Below are 20,368 nucleotides of genomic sequence, written 5' to 3'. Positions count from 1 at the left end.
TTGAATCGGGCCATTACTCCTTTTTATGTACTGTGCACATAGTGTGCATATGCCAACATGGAGGTGCTTTCATATATGATTTTCACAGGCAGAGAACAACTTGCATGCTTTGTCCGCTCCAAGGAGTAGTTTTTATGTTCACAGTTATGGGGTAAGATGTACCTTACGATTTGAGGATTAACACATCTCTCTTTGAGTATCCAAGCATTCACATAATTCACAAGTGTGGGCAAACACAACATCGCCATTGAGAAAAATCAATCCCACTGTGTATGAATGGTGAAAAGTTACTAAAGTAACTTATTAACATTCACCAGCATACTTTATGAGTTCCAATGCATAAGAGAAAACACGTAGGACTGTGTGACATATACTTACGGGAGGGGGTGGAGGCGGTGGTTTGTGAGAAGGGCGGCTAGGAGGTCCATTTTGTTTTTTCTCTTCTTTTTTCTTAGGACTCTTTTTGCTGCCTACATGACCCATCCTGTACAGGAGAAAGAAAGGAGGAAACCCATCAGATACAGCTGAAGTGCGAAACATATTGGGACTAATATTATAATTAAAGCCTCCCTTCCCATACACATACAAACACACACACACACACACATTCTTTTTCTACATCTTCCTCTTTTTATTCTCATGTACTCACTTAGGGCCTGATTTAGATCTTGGCGGAAAGGTTACTCCATCACAATGGTGACGGATATCAGTCCGCCGAAATATAAATCCCATTGTATCCTATAGGATTTGTATTTCGGCGGAGAGACGGGATTTATATTTTGACGGAGGGGATATCCGTCACCTCTGTGATGCAGTAACCCAGTACGTCAGGATCTAAATCAGGCCCTTACTAGCTACTGGCAGTGTGCATAGTCATCTACCCTGGTCTGATCATTACATCCCATTGCAATTCTTTGGTCTATATTAATCTATGGAAGAAGATCACAAAAAAATCATCAATCTTCGGATAGTCTTGAATCTGGTTAGATTATCAATAAACCGGCTCTTGTGCTCTAGCCCTAGCGAGTAGGCGAAGTTGTTAAACTGAGAGTTACACGGATTTAAAATGGTGATGAGAAATCTTGCATTTGTTCTGCTTTCTCAGAGTTTGGACATTAAGGAAGAGAGCTCAGTGGGTTTGGGCTAATACTGTGACAATAAGTATAGCCAGGGGTTGGGCTACATTGAGGTGAGCCAAAGTACTGGTTACTCACCGGATAATGCACCTTGAGGCAGGGTAGCACTGGGGTAAAGGGCGGGAAGTGGGGGGTGGAACTCACATGCTATTCCGTGTCCAGTGTGTTTACCTCACATTGCCTGAGTCTTGAGTCCCTTAATCAGGACACTACCAATAGATTGGCATAAAATGATCTCATTTACACAGGACATCATATTTAGAAAATTCATGCTGAAAATACGGAAGTACAAATTGGTGAAAACCCCAGAAATCATGACACAGTGATTTTAACACAATCCACTTGTCTTCAAAAAACCAGTGCAAAGCCTCTGAAGGAAATCTGGCAGAAGAATGACATGGTCTTTAAAGAGCAAGTAATTCTGAATAAGCTGCAATTGAGACAGGAAATCAGCCCCTGTCCCTGTGGTACTGAAAATTCTGGACCCGTGTTATAAACATCGTTGTATCATGACGATTTTGATATCAGCAGACCGAGAATGGCTAGTATACTATGCACAAGCATTTTCGTCATATTCGAGTGACGACTTCACCCTGAAACCAGAGGTTCCGTCCTGAACCCTCGGGTTCTATTTTGTGAACGACAGCCATTTTGTGATTGCCCTCACATAGGCCGGTGACTAAAGCCAAAAACGAGTCTGAAGGACACGTACACCTTTGCCGACTCCTGCACGACCTGGGCAAGCTGACTCCACTGCCCAAGACCAAACCTGTTCGGTCAGTTCCTCTCCCAGTGGCCGATCGAGATAGTATCAAGGCACAACATGCCATAAACCTTTCATCACACACAAACCACTCCTATTCTTACACACACCTGTCTCTGTTTCTTTACTTTATGACCTGCTTTATGAGGAGGAGGTGCCCGAATTTATTAGGGGTCCGTCGATATCTGATGAAAATGTTGGGCCTTGCCGGGTGATTTATTTTGGGTTGGACAAACTGAAAATAAGCTTGTCATCATGATTCTGCTTTCTCTTTGTAGTGAAAATATGTGAATGGCCAACTGTAAAATAAGGAATGTTTGCCTGAAGCATAATATTTTGTATAAAAAGAGAAGACTGGCTTTGTAAGATTGAGCAGTCTCCTGAGAATATACACCGTGTTGTACTTCTAGGATACCTGTTACTGGCTGCAGCCAATAAACTCGATCTTTGACTTCACCTAGAAGACTCTGTGTTTCTGTAGTCTGAAACAGGAAGAACTCGAAGTCTTAGGGTGTGTTCCCTGGCACCACTGGGTTCTGAAAAACCCAATACTTCAGTTGGCGCCCAATGTGGGGCGATATCAGTGGTACCGGTCCAAGCCAGAGGTTCGTGAGGAGCTTTGTGTGAAAATTCTGGAGGAAGGCCGCCACTTCATCGACCCCTGCATGTCGACATGGTCCGAAAGTCTTTGCTGCGAGGTTCCCCGCTTCCCGACGGCTACGAAGGACTGCTGCCCTGACTATCGCCCTGTTTTGGACCCTTGATGATTGGTAGAGCGAAACGATAGACGAGTCTTCTGGTGACGTCATCGATACCTCAGTTAAGTATAAGTGGAGCGTTTCCCAGTCCTTAGTTTGGTTCTTAGTTTGGGTATCCCCTTGGGATCTTTGATTTGGAACTTGCAAGTACCAAAGCCGAGGGACTCGTGTATTCACGAGGCTATCGTATTCGATAATCCTTTGAAGTTTGAAGCTAGACTAGAGAGCGAAGATGCCTGGTTTTTAGCAGACTTGGAAACTTGTTTTGTCTTGGTTGTAATAGGGATTCCCGATTGGAGGATTCGTGTCCGGTTCCTCCAATTGGAACTCCAACCTATGAGCTCTACGTGAAACACGGCGTGGGCCCCATCACGTATAATGAAGTATGGATCCGATACACCAGAAAGGATGGTGTTTTAAAATGGCCCCAATATGGTAGTTTTGACACAGAGATTTTAGATAATCTAGAGGTTAGACTCTTTAAGAAGAAAGCCCGGCCGGCGATGTTTGACTCTTTTCGCCTATGGCGTAAAGAAGCCAAACAGAAAGAAATTAAATTAGCAAAGAGAAATAAGGGAGAAAGGGGTATCTCGATAATGCAAGCTGCTACGCAGTATAAAGATAACGAAGAAGAACAGGCAAGTGAGCAGTTGCACAGGCAACGTAAAATAGCGATTGATAAATGTTATCCAGTTTTGCCGCCTCATCAGCAAGATGCAGCAATAGAACTTGAAAAAGACCCCCTAATGTCACACTTATTGAGTTCGCCACCCCCTATGCGCAGAGTGCTACAGCACCTCCACAACCTTTAGTTGTGCAACCTCCGGTTGTTTTGCCTCAAGTTCTCCCACAGCCGCCAGCTCCTCTTCAGCTGGCTCCTATTCCCCTGGCGCAGCCTCCTCAAGGGCAGCCGACTTTGCTACCTGCTCTACCTGTACTTCCTACGATCTTGCCTACTACATCAACTACCCTTTCTGGTATTCCTCCTGATACTACATCTGCTTCTGCATCTACGCCTGCCTTGCCTCACCCTGTTTTTCCTCCCGTTCTCTCGTCGACTTCTCCCTCTGTTCGACAAAGAATGACCGATACAGTTGCTAGTCTTCTATATCCTCTTTTTGGAGCAACAAGTATGACCCCTGTTTCAACGTGTAAACAGTTGCGTAGTCAACTGCCTGACTCTAGAGAGCAGGAAACATTGAATTATTTGGCACATAAATGGGTTACCGACCCGACAAGATATGAGCTAGAGTCTGTTATGGATGTCTTCCATCAGTGGGAAGCACCAAAGCAGAGATACGTTTTTGAGGAAATGTGTACTTTTCTTTGTGAGGATTTAGAGGAAAATGATTTGGAGCCCAATCCGCCTGAGTTATGTCATATACAGTTCGAGTTTGCAAAGGGCACGATTGTGGGTTCCGATGTTAAGAAAGCAGTTGCGACATTGTTATAGTTTGGAGCGAAGCCATTTCCCAACAGTTGTTTGAGTCTGATCTTTCTGTTAAAAGAAAAGGGAAACAATATCCGATGAGAGAGGTTCCCCCAGTTTGGAAAGAAGGGGATCTAGCAGCTGTTCAGCCTCACTTTCAGCGTGTTTGGGTACATGTTCCATGGAAGCGAGCTGAAGTATTGGCCCTTAAACAGACTTTACCTGACCCCCGTAAAAATCCTGCAGGGTATTACAAGGAATTATCACAGACTGCAGGCTCATGCATTATGAATTTGGCTGACAGACATGTTGTTTGGAAATGTGGTTCCACAGCCTTTATGGGGTTTAATTCGTCATACAGATCATGCTCAGGAATTAGGCGACACATGGGCTAATATTGGTGCTGCAGACGACAGACAGGTTGGTGGTGCTAAACCTGAGCCTTTAGTAGCAGAACTCCCTGGTAAAATAGTTACTTACATGAAGACTTTAATGCCTGCGATGCATGCGAATTGGGACAAATTGTCTGTGTGTAAGCAGAAGAAAGATGAAACAGTGTCTGATTTCTTCACCAGGTTTGAAGAAACGTTTATCGACCACAGTGGTCAAGATATGAGTACAGAAGGTGGTCAACGATTGTTCGTTGACAAGTTTGTCCATAATTTGTTACCTGAGTTATGTAAGAAATTAAAGGATTCAGAAAGTTTTTGGGCCGTTTCCTCTTCAGCACAGATATTGGCTACTGCACAGTATTACGAAAATTGAGATAAAGATGAGAAGGATAGAGCAGACAAGAAAACGAAAGAGTTAAAAACGAAGGTTCTTTTACAGCAGGCGAATCCGCCTCGTGGTGGTCAGAGTAACTATCAGCAACCTCAGCAATTTCAGAGAAACTCGCAAAGGTTCGAGTTTTCTCAACCACGCTTTCCTGTAGGCCCTAATCAGTGTGCATATTGCAAAGAAGAAGGTCATTTTAAAAGTAGTTGCCCTGCTTTGTTACAGCGTATGAATGGTGTTTCTAGCGCACGAGGTTGAGGTACTCCACAAGCACCTAGAGGTAGAGGACGTGGAAATTTCCCCCAGAACGTGCGTTCTTTTCCGCCACAGAATTCAATGAATAGTTTTGATCAGCAGAACAATGCGTCTGTAGGACGGCTCAGTACTATGCTGATGACTACTATGCAGAAGATGAGAATATGGAAGGTAATGATTGCTAGGACAGCCATAGACAAAGAGAGGGAGTTGTTTCAGTTCCAGTAGATCAGAGTGGACCTTACGTTGAGGTGATTACATCAGGTGTGTCAGAGCCTTTTCTGTTGGATACTGGTGCTACAAAGAGTTCTATATTGCACTCTAAACTCCCTGGCACACCTTTGTCTGGCGAAACGAATGTTTCAGTAGGTTTTTCTGGCGCCCCGGTTAGGAACCCGATTTCTAGTCCTATGTCCCTTTCTGTTGGACCTTGTGAATTAGAAGCACCCCTTATTCTGACAACAGGTTGTGGTGAAAACTTGTTAGGATTGGATCTGTTGAAAAGATTGTATGCGACTTTGTATTGTTCTCCTTCGGGAGTACAACTTACACTGGGTAAGAAAGTGGTCTCTCCAATGTATTTATCGAAGGACAAACGTCCGACAGAATTGTCGTTTCTTCCGGATATTCTTTGGGCTACTGGTCCTAATGATGTGGGTCTTTTGGAAATACCGCCATATGTTGTGACCTTGAAAGCCAATGTTAAAATGCCACGCATTCCCCAATACAAGATTTCTAGTGAAGGTGAAAAAGCGTTGCTAGCGATCATTTATGATTTGATTGAAAAAGATGTAATTGAAGAGACAAGAGGCAATGTTTGCAATAGTCCTGTTCTGCCTGTTTTGAAGCGTACTGACCCTTCTCAGCCACCCGTGTACAGATTTGTAATTGATCTTAGAGAGGTGAACAAAATCGTTGTGCCACAATTTCCAGTTGTTCCTGAAATCACTGCTCTATTAACTATGATTCCAGCTTCCGCGACCTGGTTCTCGATGATTGACTTGAAAAATGCCTTCTTCAGCATCCCGATTGCCGAAGAGAGTAGGGATATTTTCGGATTCAGTTTAGGAGGTCGAAGCTTCCTCTTCAAACGCGCTCCCCAGGGCTACTGTGAAAGTCCATCAATATATAGGCAGGCTTTAAAGACACAGCTTGATGCGATTGTTTTACCTGATGGTGCTACACTTATTCAGTATGTTGACGATTTTCTAGTCGCTGCAGATACTGAGGAGATTTGTAAAGAAGCAACATTGTCATTGTTGCGTCATTTATCTGATTTGCATCACAAAGTGGGAAACTGACCCCAGATAGAATACAGGCAATAGGGAAATTGAGTGTGCCAAGGACACAGAGAGAAGTGCGTGCTTTCTTGGGCATTACATCATATTGCAGACAATGGATACCGAATTTTTCTTTGTTGGCCAAACCCTTGGTGGCATTAACTTGTAAAGATACACCGAATCCCCTTCCGTGGTCTGAAGAGTGTCAGAAAAGTTTTTCAGAATTGCGCAATGCATTATGTTCGGCTCCTGTGATGGGTACCCCCGACTACAGTAAGCCTTTTACACTGTATGTCCATGAGAAGGAAGGTTGTGCATTGTCAGTGTTGACACAGTCTTTTGGGGACAAGCAACGTCCATGCGCGTATTTTTCGTCGACTTTAGATCCGGTAGCTAGAGCGTTGCCGAGTTGTTTGAGAGCCACAGCGGCAGCAGCTGTTTCTATTCGGCAGTCTGCTGGGTTAGTGATGAATAATATGTTAATTGTAATGGTTCCACATGCAGTGGACATTTTGTTAAACAGGACCAAGACACAGCACTTAACTAGTGTTCGATTGTCAGGTTATGAGTTGACACTTTTAGCGAGTCATGTACACATAAAGAGATGCAACACGTTGAATCCAGCTACGTTGTTGCCGATTGTAGCAGAGACAGATGCTTCTGAACAGCATGATTGTTTTCTCAGAACAGAAGAAGAAACGAAAGGGAGAATAGATCTTCAGGACACTCCTCTTGCGAAGTGTGATGGTACCTTATGGGTGGATGGTTCATGCTTCAAGCTTCCGAATGGTGATACGACTGCAGCATATGCTGTCACTACTTTGCATACGATTGTTGAAGCTGCACGTATCCCACATAATTCAGCTCAAGCAGCAGAGTTGATTGCACTTACGAGAGCGTGTGTGTTGTCAAAAGGAATGAAAGTGACCATATATACAGACAGCCAGTATGCGTTTGGTGTGGCTCACAGTATTGGACGATTGTGGAAAGAACGTGGGTTTCTGACTTCGCATGGCGCTAAGATACAGCATGGTCAGTTGGTGAATGAACTTCTCGAGTCACTTACTTTGCCGTTGCAAGTTGCGATTGTGAAATGCAGTGCGCACAAAAAGGTTACTGATGATGTTGGTCGTGGAAATGCATTTGCTGATGAAGTCGCAAAAGAAACAGCAAGGAATGTGATGAGTCGAATGTATGTTGCAGGCCCTTCAAGATGGGTTGGTGACGTTGGAATGTGTGAAGACACGATAGAGATGTTAAGTCCATTCAAGCTGAAGCTACAGAGAAAGAGTTGAATGTGTGGAGAGAGAGTACGGGTAAAATGGATGCGAATGGTTGTTGGGTTGAATTGTCAGAGCATCAGAGATGGTTGTTACCCGATGCGTATGTGCTTGCAGTGGTTACAATGGCTCATGGAATGGCTCATATCAGTGTGAAAGGGATTTGTAAGTTGTTGGCTCCAGTATGGCAAAACGCTGGAATTCCTAAGTGTGCAGAGAATGTGGTCAAGAATTGCATGGTGTGTCTGAAATACAATCCTGGTAGGGGAACCCCAACTCCAGCTGGTCATTTTGCGCCTCCAACGTATCCGTTCGAGGTTTTGCAGCTAGATTTCATCCACATGGAAAGGTGCAACAATTTAAAATACGTACTCGTTGTTGTTTGTGCCTTTTCGAGATGGGTAGAAGCATATCCCCTGAAAGACAACACTGCCCTATCCACAGCTAAAGCCCTTGTCAAAGAATTTTTCCCTAGGTTTGGAATGCCGAGAATGGTCTGGAGTGACAATGGGAGTGAATTTGTGGGTCGTGTGATGAAGAAAGTATGTGAAGGGCTAGGTATCCAGCAAAAATTCCACGCTGCAAATCACCCCCAATCAGCTGGACTAGTAGAATGCTACAATGGCACACTAAAACTAAAATTGGCCAAAATTCAAGCGAGCTCTGGTCTTAAATGGCCTGACGCTCTGCCTTTAGCACTCCTAACAACAAGAATGACTGTGCATTCACGAGTGGGGCTTAGTCCACACAAAATCGTGTTCGGTCGCCCAGCCAACATATAGGGAGTGCCAAGGCCAACAAAATTCAGTGAGATCGAACACCCTGTACTGCTTGACTATTTGTATGAATTGACGGCTAAATTGCGTGTTTTACACCAACAGGTTCACGATACTCTGCCACAGGTCCCTGAAGCTCCAAGACATCCTATCGATCCTGGATCCTGGGTGCTGGTCAAGAATTTTCAGCGGACAAAGAATGACCAGCCCCGTTGGACCGGCCCCCACCTAGTCCTTCTCTCAACAAGATCAGCCGTTCGAGTGGAAGGAAAGAAGAACTGGATCCACGGCGTGCATTGCAAGAGGGTCCCTTTGCCTCTGCCGTACGACTGGTGGGTCCAGGAGGGTGTCGCTGACTCAGAGACTGAAACCGTGCCTCGTTTTCTGCCTTTCAGCGATGCACGTGTAAAAGGAACAATTTCTGAACGAGAAAGTGACAATCTTTTGCAGGAAGCTGTGCCACCGTCAATCCGATTGGACACTACAGAGCCTGAACTCCTGTTCCAGGACCAGACATTACCTGGAAAAAGGCGCTATAACCTGTGGCCGAGAACTATGGACTAATACATTTTCCTTTTCTTTGTTATTTTTTTGAAAGTGCAGCTCTCTCATCTGAGAAACTTTTTTATTTTTGTTTTTCGAACCAACATCCGGGTTCAGCTGTAGGGTCGCGGTTGCCGAAGTCTTTGGGGTGCAGCGGAAGACGTTAGTTCGACAGTTCTGGTTGGTCTAAGGGAGTTGCCCTGGACTGACAGAAGCATTCCTTAGCATAGGACACCCTACCATCGCGAGCAGCAATTAGAGAGGATGGAGTTTTTCGAGATGGAGAGACCTGTCAAGGAAATGAACTTCAAAGCTAAAATATGTAGAATGATGACCAAGAAGAGTTTTTTGATATTATGCATTTTTATGTTGTTCAGTGTAATGATGTTTTTGATAGGATATGTTTTTTTCTCTTTTGGAGTGACATTTGCACCCTCTACACAGCCCATACCTCCTCCTACTGTTCCCTCGCACTCTTTCCACCCTTTCCCTGAACATGAGTCCGTCAGGAGATTAGAGTTTATTAATAACTCTTTCGTTCAGCTTTTGCACCAACACCAATTAGTAATGAACACGACTAACTGTTGGGTGTGTGGTCTTATGCCTCACACAACGGATAAAGGTATCCCTTATCTGGTCTTGCCTTTCAACCATAATGGTTCTGGGTGGGCATACAGAACAATGTTCATCTACGCACATGAAATCTACCCCCTACGTTCTGTGAAAGATAATCCTAAGAATAGTGCTCTAGTTAAGGGTATAGTAGATATGATTAGGGAAGATACTTACTATGAGACTATCCCGAGAGATATGAGACTAGCATACATTGGATGGAACGTGACCGGATATGGAGTTACTCTGAGTGAAAAAAGCGAGCTAATAGATCCTCCCCGATTTGGATTGTACCCCATCAGGGTCACCTATGTCTGCAAGGTACTGGCAAGAATCCCAGAGCTCAGTTAGGGAAGAGCATCTGCACTGAGACATATGTTTTTGCGTCCCAAACTTCCCCTTCGTTCTTAGCAGCTAAGGGTACCTATTTCGTCTGCCATGATAGAGCCTATACATGGTTGCCCCCTGACTTTTCGGGCACATGTTTTGTTTCGTTCCTGTTGCCTCCCACCTACACAGCAGCGGCAGATTACCACAATACAAGGATAGTTAGAGGTGTCTTCAGTAAAGAAGACACTGCAGGACAAGAATTTGGAGACTTCGTAAAGGGTTGTCTGCCGTTTTGGGGACCCATGGTTAACAGCAGGAACATAAGGCAATTGACGAGGGTGGTTGAATCCACCGTAGATGAAACTGCCGGTGCCCTTAGTAACTTGACTGCTGAGCTCCAGTCGGATCGTCTTATGACCCTTCAGAACAGGGTCGCGTTAGACGTCATCCTGGCAGACCGAGGTGGGGTATGTAAAGTGATCCAATCGAGTTGCTGTGTTTTCATTCCAGATAACGCTCCGACAGTGTACCAGGCCATTTCCAAACTGCATAAGATTTCCGAATCTATTCATGTGGACAAAGGAGATTGGTCGTTGATGGGATGGTTCTGGGAACTGTTATCCGCCTGGGGATGGAAGATTCTGATGGTCATTGGGATGATCTTAGCCATTCTTTTCCTGTTCTGTCTGTGCGTACAGTGTGCTCCTGCTATATGTGGCCTCTGTGCTACATCGTGTGTAAGGAAACCTGTATCGAGGGACGAGCTAAGTAATAGGATGATGCTACAGCAACATCTCAATGACTTTATGAATATAGACCTGGACTCAGATTAGCGCGAGTATAGGTTATTGCCTATGTAAGGGCAAAAGGAGGGTCTGTGGTACTGAAAATTCTGGACCCGTGTTATAAACATCGTTGTATCATGACGATTTTGATATCAGCAGACCAAGAATGGCTAGTATACTATGCACAAGCATTTTCGTCATATTCGAGTGACGACTTCACCCTGAAACCAGAGGTTCCGTCCTGAACCCTCGGGTTCCATTTTGTGAACGACAGCCATTTTGTGATTGCCCTCACATAGGCCGGTGACTAAAGCCAAAAACGAGTCTGAAGGACACGTACACCTTTGCTGACTCCTGCACGACCTGGGCAAGCTGACTCCACTGCCCAAGGCCAAACCTGTTCGGTCAGTTCCTCTCCCAGTGGCCGATCGAGATAGTATCAAGGCACAACAAAACCACTCCTAATCTTACACACACCTGTCTCTGTTTCTTTACTTTATGACCTGCTTTATGAGGAGGAGGTGCCCGAATTTATTAGGGGTCCGTCGATATCTGATGAAAATGTTGGGCCGTGCCGGGTGATTTATTTTGGGTTGGACAAACTGAAAATAAGCTTGTCATCATGATTCTGCTTTCTCTTTGTAGTGAAAATATGTGAATGGCCAACTGTAAAATAAGGAATGTTTGCCTGAAGCATAATATTTTGTATAAAAAGAGAAGACTGGCTTTGTAAGATTGAGCAGTCTCCTGAGAATATACACCGTGTTGTACTTACAGAAGCTCTCCCTAGCGAGGGGAACTGGGGCTGAGAGCGTCTGAAGAGCCAGGACAAAATACGATCCTATGCGCATTGTTTTAGCCATTGTTTTAGCCTTTATAAATATAATTTGGAGCTTTTTTTAATGTTTGGTAATTCCGCCGTATTTTTACCATGGGGGCTGTTACTATAAGGGGAATTGAGTAAACAGGCACACTGACACTCTACACACCTTCATTTCCTCTTCTTTCAGCCCAACCGCTTTGTATTTCCCATCACTCGGCGGTGGGCGCCATCTTGAGTGAGGAAGGCGAGGTCAGCGCTCAAGTCGGGCCGGCCTCCCGCCCTCCACACTGTATTTAGACGCGCCCTTCCCAGCGCTCCCTGCCTTACAGAAGCTCTCCCTAGCGAGGGGAACTGGGGCTGCGAGCGTCTGAAGAGCCAGGACAAAATACGATCCTATGCGCATTGTTTTAGCCATTGTTTTAGCCTTTATAAATATAATTTGGAGCGTTTTTTAATGTTTGGTAATTCCGCCGTATTTTTACCATGGGGGCTGTTACTATAAGGGGAAGTGAGTAAACAGGCACACTGACACTCTACACACCTTCATTTCCTCTTCTTTCAGCCCAACCGCTTTGTATTTCCCATCACTCGGCGGTGGGCGCCATCTTGAGTGAGGAAGGCGAGGTCAGCGCTCAAGTCGGGCCGGCCTCCCACCCTCCTCCTCCTATATCATGTGTCACCCCTCCAGACGGCGCAGCGGGCTGGCGCAGCGGGCGCGCCGGATGCGCGCCGGAGCCGCGCCAGAGCCAAGCTCGTCCGCGCCGAGGACGGGCCAACGGCCACCCCCCTTGTTACTCCGGTACCACGGCCTTCTACTTACACGATGAGATTAACCTACTCCACCGACGAACTACTAAGACTGAGGCATTTAGCGGCCCTACCACATACACCCCCGCACCTAAGCTACTCTAATCATATCTTGGGCCCACTCTTATGCCCTACTTGCAACAAATGCACCGGGAAACCTTCAACAAATAACCCACCATTAATTCAAGCAGCATTAATAAATGCCAGATCCCTCCCCAAACACAAATTAGAAATCGCTGACCTGATCGACGCGCATAATCTGGACCTACTGTTCCTCACCGAGACATGGGGCGATGACGCCTCAGGACCTGACTTTGCAGAAGCCACTCCAATCAACTACAATGTTTGTAGATTAGACAGACCATTAAAAAGAGGTGGCGGCATCGCCATAATTCATAAAAGCCGGTTCAAACTCACGACCAAACCATATACATGCCCAGAATATGAATCGCTCATCTTTACTCTAGGCCTATCAGCAAAATCATCCTTCAAGGGAATGCTGATTTATCGCCCTCCAGGGTCAAGAGCCAAGTTCTTAGCAAACATAGGTAGTATAATTGAAGCAGCTGCTGACGCCCCTCATTTTACACTACTAGGTGATTTCAACTTTCACCTTGAGACTTCAAATAACCACGATACCATGCAGCTTCTCGCAGACCTTTCAGCTGCAGGCCTAACGCAACTTATCAACTCCCCTACGCATCAGGCAGGTCACACACTGGACGGTATATTTACTAACAGTCATCTTCTAAATATCACCCAAACAATTCCACTAATCTGGACAGACCACTCAGCTATTTGTTTCACAGTACAAACAAACTCCACTAAACCGAGCCTCACTGCACCAGCTCGTTCAACATTTAGAGACTGGAAAAACATTAACATAACCCAATTAGCAGAGATGATGCAGGATAATTATACCCCCAATGAGCATGACCCCACTAAAGCATCCTCAAACTACCTGACAAGCCTAGATACGGCCTGCGTCAAGCTAGCCCCACTTAAACCATCACATCGTAATAGAAAAATACCTTCAGCCCCATGGTTCACTGAGGCTCTACGCATGCAGAAACAATATTGCAGGAACCTCGAAAGACAATGGCGTCGCAACTACAGCCCCATAGACAAGTCCAACTATAAAAATGCCCTCTCCATCTACAAAAGAGCGATAACCACTGAGAAAAGTCATTATTTTGTCACTCAAATCAATCAGGCAAAGAACTCGTCAGGAGAACTATTCAGGGTAGTTGCCAATCTATCCAACCCTCCTACGCCGCCCTTAGAAGGCTCTCAACTACTGGCAGATGCCTTGGCCAGTTTCTTCGAGGAAAAAGTTAGCTCCATCTTCCAGACTTTTTCTCACTCTGCCCCCCTACCATCTTCGAGTCCTCTTCTCACCAGCACTCACCCAACCTTATTATCCTTCAACTCCGTGGACCAGGATCACATTCTACGTCTGGTAGCCAGCACTAAATCCGGATCCCCCCTTGACCCATGCCCCCCTTCCATTCTCAATCGGATTCCGGAAGAAATTTCCCCTCCGTTGACGACCATATGCAATGCTATGTTCGCAACGGGTATATATCCCTCAGTCTGGAAAGAGGCGATTATAAAACCATTGCTGAAAAAACCAACGCTAGACCCTCTTATCCCAGCAAGCTATAGACCCATCGCCTGTCTCCCATTTCCAGCAAAGATTTTTGAAAAGTCCATGAACACGCAACTATCAAAGTTCATCAACGACAACAACTTGCTAGATGACACACAGTTCGGTTTCAGGCAGGGACACGGGACAGAGACAGCATTATTGAAAGCCGCAGACGAAATCAGAACAACCATGGACAAGGGAGGATCGGCCGTCTTGATACTCCTAGATCTCTCCGCTGCATTTGACACGGTCGATCATACCACCCTGATCGACCGTGTCGCAGCTCTGGGAATAGGAGGAACAGCTAAAGATCTGATTGCTTCGTTCCTCGCCAATCGTCCACAGACCGTCAAAATGGGTAACTTCACCTCCCAGACCTTCTCACTTCCCTGCGGCGTTCCACAGGGCTCCTCGCTAAGTCCGACGCTTTTTAATATCTATGTATCGGACTTAGCGAGGGTGATAAAATCCTATGGTATTGCCCTTACCACTTACGCCGACGATATGCAACTAGTATTATCGGTGTACAATAATGGAGCTAGCGTGGCAGCTAACTTTCAGGAGGGAATGAAGGCAATAGGCTCCTGGATGTCATCAAACTGCCTTAAACTTAACTCCGATAAAACGGAGGTGATGACATTCGGGAGCTTGAGACCAACATGGTCCCCACAATGGTGGCCACCGGAGCTGGGATCTCCCCCCCAACCGGTGGTTAAGGTCCGCAACCTGGGGGTTACTTTTGATACTAAACTGACTTTCCACCATCACGCCAATGCCGTCGTATCATCCGCCTTCTACACCCTCAAAAAAATCAAGAAAATCCTCCCTTACCTACCACAGTCAGCCGGCAAAACACTTATTAGCTCTTTAGTGTTTTCAAGAACTGACTATTGCAACTCTTTGCTTCTCAACGCTCAGGAAGGAGTGCTCAACAAACTCCAGACTGTGCAAAACGCGGCGGCCAGAACCTTACTTTCCATCCCCAAATTCACATCTGTTTCCCATCACATCAAAGAGCTCCATTGGCTCCCAGTCAGGAGCCGAATAAAGTTTAAGGCTCTTTGTATAGCCTATAAGACCCTTAACAACTCAGGGCCTAAGTTCCTAAAAGAAGCTCTCCGCCCACTGGAGCAACGCAGAACCCTTCGATCCTCCACAGCTTTCATGCTGTATGTCCCTCGGACAAAAAAGGCCACTTGGGGAGACAGGTGCTTCACCACAGCCACTGCTAAATTGTGGAACAACCTCCCACTCTATATCAAAACTGCCCGCACGCTCCTTAAATTCCGAAAGAGCCTCAAGACTTGGCTTTTTTCTTCTGCCTAACCACCCCTTTAAAGTGTAGGGAGCTTCTGTGATCACAAGCGCCGAGACACCTGTACGGGTATTTGCGCGCTTTAAAAATAGCAAAAAATAAATAAATAAATAAATACTTCTAGGATACCCGTTACTGGCTGCAGCCAATAAACTCGATCTTTGACTTCACCTAGAAGACTCTGTGTTTCTGTAGTCTGAAACAGGAAGAACTCAAAGTCTTAGGGTGTGTTCCCTGGCACCACTGGCTTCTGAAAAACCCAGTACTTCATCCCCAGGAAGAGAGACTTACAATAGTCCAGATGACTCAGGATTAAGGCCTGTACGTCCAAAGGGAGAGTCTGGGCTAGCAAGGCTAGAAAGACTTTGTGCCAAATCTTCATCTCTTAAAAGCACACAGATGATAAATAATTAACTTGTCAGATTAGAGAAAGGTCAAGCTATGCCAATGCACTTTAATATTTGCCAATAATTTCCCGACAAATCCTTAGGTGAGAACCTCCGAAAACTCCTCACTAAAGTTAATAAGTTAATTTGAACTTATATCCGGTTCCGACCAATGTTGCAGGCCCAATGTACTTGAAAATATGCCATTTGCCACAATGACGTCCAAGTCGTTCTAGGGGGAGTGGTCTGTACAACTGTGCTTAAATTATATTCTGTTTTGACTTGTGTTGTTGGTCCACTGTGCTTGGAAATCCGTCATTTGCTAATAATCTTCTGAAAATATAATTGGGAGAAAGTTACCAAAACCGGTAACACGTGTTTCCAAACCCTAGCAAGTTTTAATAAATGTTGTTGGTCCTCTGTGTTTTACAATGCCACAAAACATCCTATACAGCCACCTTTAAACCCCACCCTGCTTTGCCCAATGTCACTGATTGATGTGATTTAAAATGCACTATTTGCCACAACTTTGGCTACACATATTCTGTGAGGGAGAACGCTCAACCACACTTCCCCTCTGTAAGAGTGTATTTAACACATATTAGGATTTAACCACTAGCGTTGGCCGAGCGTGCTCCATAATGTCCATTTTAACACCAATCTTCCTTTTAGAGAACTGCCACTTCCACAATGTAGGAGGACATAGATGGCAACTGACCTGATGTCATATGAAACACATTCAGCCAGTCCTATTTTTTTTTATCCAACTACTCTTTTTGCTGGGATTCATTATCCCACAGTTATAAAGAAAAGAAGCAAAACTAAAAGACTCAGAATGGAAAGCTCGGTTAGCTAAAAATCAAGGACTGGCTATGTGAACAATTGCTTTTAAATCTAGCAGCCTCCATTATACAGTAAACAGAATGGTGAATTAACCTATCAGCAGCAGCGGTTTTCTCTATATGGGCGCTGGGACGTTGACCCGTTACCTGCGTGCCATTACATCCCTCAAATACCTTACCTATCTTCTGGCAGGCAAAGCGTCCTGTCTTCCTACTGGGCATAGTTTATTGCAACCACCAGCTGGGGCTTTGTATCTAAACTGCGCAAGTCAGGCTGGCCGGTATGTTGCTTGCGGCCAACCTGACGTTTAGTTCAGGCGTCCCCAGTCATCGCTATAAGGGAGGGCTGGGAAGCAGAGACAGCTCCACAAGTCTCCAATGAAGTGCTGCATTCACCTGCCCCAGCCAATATTGGCACTGCTCTTATGCTGTTTACTGTTATAAATAGCATGAGAGTAGCTCTTTCATTGGCTGAGATGGGTGACGCTTAGTAAGTGCATGCCCAGCATGCTCTGCATTCAGTGTGCGTGGTGCAAGTGGATTGAGCAGATTCCCTATGACCTCCACATACCGAACGGGGCCACCGGCACAACCACCAGCCTTGCTCCTGTACAAGGACTCCGGCACAAATGATGAGTGTCAGCTTGTCTTACTCATGTTATGCTCCTCGTCAGTAGATATCTGGCTGCGAACTCTGGGCAGCCGTGGAGCACGTTGGTGTCAAATTTGCTTAAGAATGCACCAATGCCACTCCTTTTTTAGGTTTCGGCTGGAGGGCGGAGCTCTTAGCTCCGCCTCCAGAGAAATCTCTTGATTTCCAGTAAGGAGAATGGAATACGCCCCCCTGTCCCATTGGCTAGCTCCATAAATGGAGGCTAGCCATTGGAACAGAGATCTGTCCGTCAAGGCCGGACCAGATTCGGGGGCGTTCCCGAGATTTTTTCCCAGGGCGGAGTTACGTTTTTTCCCGTTCCCTCCCCTTTCACTGATGCGCTGTCCATTCCCGCCCCCTCCGTGTGCCTTTCCGCCCCCCCCTCGCTGTCCTGTGCACGTTTCCCGCCGTCCGTGTCCTCTCCCGCCCCCTCCCGCCGTCCGTGTCCTCTCCCGCCCCCTCCCGCCGTCCGTGATTCAGATTTGCTGTCCATTCCCGCCTCCTCCCGCCCCCTCCCGCCGTCCGTGTCCTCTCCCGCCCCCTCCCGCCGTCCGTGATTCAGATTTGCTGTCCATTCCCGCCTCCTCCCGCCCCCTCCCGCCGTCCGTGTCCACTCCCGCCCCCTCCCGCCGTCCGTGTCCACTCCCGCCCCCTCCCGCAAGGCAGGCCGCATACAGACAGCAAAGTACCCTTCTGAATGTGTTCTTTACAGCACAGAAATAATATTTACACAAACCACATGGGCGTAACTGCCACCAGCCAAAGTGTTTCAGAACTAGAGGAATGACAGAAATCCGTTTATAGGGCGTCCCGTTGACTTCCAAACAAGTCCAACAGCGGAAAGCACAATGCCTTTAGGCTGAGTTTTTAAAGTAATACCATCTGTTTGGTAACTCGAGAAGTTAACAGCTGCAGCGAAACGGCTGATAATCACTCTGTCCAACACGGCTTTGGACACGATGTCAGATGGCCTGCCCTTGAACTGCCGAAAGCAAGCAATTGGGATCAGACAGGCAGCGGACATGATCCCAGTGACAGCTGCAGCACTGCTCACGCATGCCTGGAGCGCTGTGTAACTCCCGCGGGCTGCCAAACCCCGAAGCACTTAGTGTAATGGGCAGAAGAATCTACAGACAAGGAGGGGACGGTGGCCCTTGGCCAGCGCCAGGGTAAGTGTGCCCTTCACTTTTGTACCTGCACTCTCTCGTAAGGGGATACGGCGAGGCACTGCGGCTTCTTCTATCTGCCAGGCCGTGAGCAGGTTCACCAAATGCTCAGGTTTCACCTGCCTCGTCTTCATCCAGCAGGGCAGAGAGGTAACGAGTCTCCGCCCTTCCACCCCACAGAACTGGCATTACAAACACTGTGTTTCTCAGTGCGAGCCTTTCCTGCAGCACGTAATGACAGTTTCTGTCCTTTAAGCCAGCTTAACGTAAAGCCAGACATCCAGCATGTAGTGCTATCAATTTGGAAACATTATTGCAAGAAAACTTCATGTAACTGCTTATAAAGTGCATCCTAAGCTGTGCTAACAGATTTCCAATCCTGTCACTTCCATGATAGAAGTGTAAGCACCTCAAACTATATAATAGGACGTGTTTAAGGTCGCCCTTCTTGAGTTGCTGATGTTTAGATGTAGTGTAGTCAGCAATACAGCCTAGGAGCTGAGGGCTCTGCACTTGTCTCATACCCCAGCCTTCTTGTTAGTAACGGTCGTGCGGCAGAAATCGTGATGGTGGCAAACATTTGACTCCAAAGGCTTGGGAGTTATCACTATAGCTCTGTGGATACTTCTGCTTGCAGATTCCTCACCTCTTGAATATCTCAGGCTCCAGACAAACTTCTGGCATAGCCGTCCACCCTGGTAGGAGGCGCTGACTCTTATATTGACGCTGAATGTGGAGTTGTGGTGACATCACCGGAGCCAAATTCCCTCTACCTTGGCACCTTGAAATCAGTTAACTTAATTCAAAACTGAAAGTGCAGAGCAATATAAGCAGGGCCACTGGGATGATTTGGGATTCAGCTTCGGCTTTTTCCTGTGTAAATTTGTCTTTGCTTTATAATCCTTCATCTACTACATCAGTTATAAGTTTTATTAAACAAAATGTTCTAGTTACACTAGGTCAACATTTAGTAAACCTGCTGAACAATGGGTGCAAAAACAGCTTTCTGCTGTTAAGTTCTATATTCAGGCTTTAAAACTTTAAAACAGTGACTGTGTTACACATGTGGTGTTAACATTCCAAAATTATCAGTTTGGGGGAGGGTAGCAAAGAAGAACCTTACATACTTACTTAAATCTAGTTCCAGCATGGTGGAAAGTATACTTCTTTCTTTGTTAACATTTTGCCATTATTCGTCAAGTTCATGTTTAAAGTACATACTTTGTTCTTAATGCTAGTTATTTCAGGTCGTATGCAGCGTTTAAAAGATTCTCAAACATTTTGCATCATGTTTTAAGGTCTTGAATCCTAAATTGCTTTCAGGGTCCCAATAGCGTGAACCTACAGTAAAATCTATGCTAAGATTCCCTATTATCGGAATGTACGGTAAACCAGAACCTGAAGACAACTTTGAAACAAGCATTTACAATGCAACGGTTTCGCCTTTGGAAAAGTTAGACCTATTGGCAATGTAAATGACAATGCCATTTATTTATCTGTTTTCAAAACCAACACATAAATACAAATTTTGTCATTTACAATGCCAATAGCTCAAACTTTTCCAAAGGCGAAACCGTTGCATTGTAAATGCTTGTTTACTATATGTTTCAGAGGGAGAACCCCTTTACGCCCCAATTCTTCCTTAAGTCGTTCAGGCTCACTCGCTCGTGGCATAATAGCCATCCCCAACGTTTATGGCGTACCACTTTGAAATGCCACCAGCCACCAATGCCTAGCAGTCCTATAGTTACCTTGTTCTTTTCCACGTTTTGCTCAGGCACATGTTTTAATTATTATTATTAACGCCACTTATAGTGCGCACAGCTACTCCACGGAGTGTCCCAGTGCACAACCTACAGAACGCTTTAGGAAGGAACTTGCACAGACTATTTAAAGAGCCATGTTTTCCGCTTCTTTTTAAATAGCCCAGGACCACAGCTCGTAAGTCCATTGGGAGCTGATTCCAGGCCACTGCACCTAGCAGGGTCAGTGATCTGCCGCCAGC

At 45.8% G+C, this 20,368-nt stretch overlaps 1 protein-coding gene across 3 annotated transcripts in view; it reads right to left on the bottom strand.

The window, feature by feature from the left end:
* BLK (BLK proto-oncogene, Src family tyrosine kinase) overlaps positions 1-20,368 on the bottom strand; it is a 410,535-nt gene that overhangs the window by 218,644 nt on the left and 171,523 nt on the right. For all 3 annotated transcript variants that reach the window (XM_078647570.1, XM_078647568.1, XM_078647569.1), the window contains one exon: positions 379-484. In XM_078647570.1, the coding sequence (XP_078503696.1) occupies positions 379-483 (105 nt within the window). In that variant the 5' untranslated portion in view covers position 484. The remainder of the gene's footprint in view (positions 1-378; positions 485-20,368) is intronic.

Source organism: Lissotriton helveticus, chromosome 6 (assembly GCF_964261635.1).
Source record: "Lissotriton helveticus chromosome 6, aLisHel1.1, whole genome shotgun sequence".
Lineage (NCBI taxonomy): Eukaryota > Metazoa > Chordata > Amphibia > Caudata > Salamandridae > Lissotriton > Lissotriton helveticus.
Note: the sequence above shows the minus strand (reverse complement) of the source record. Positions and strands in the feature narration are given on the sequence as shown.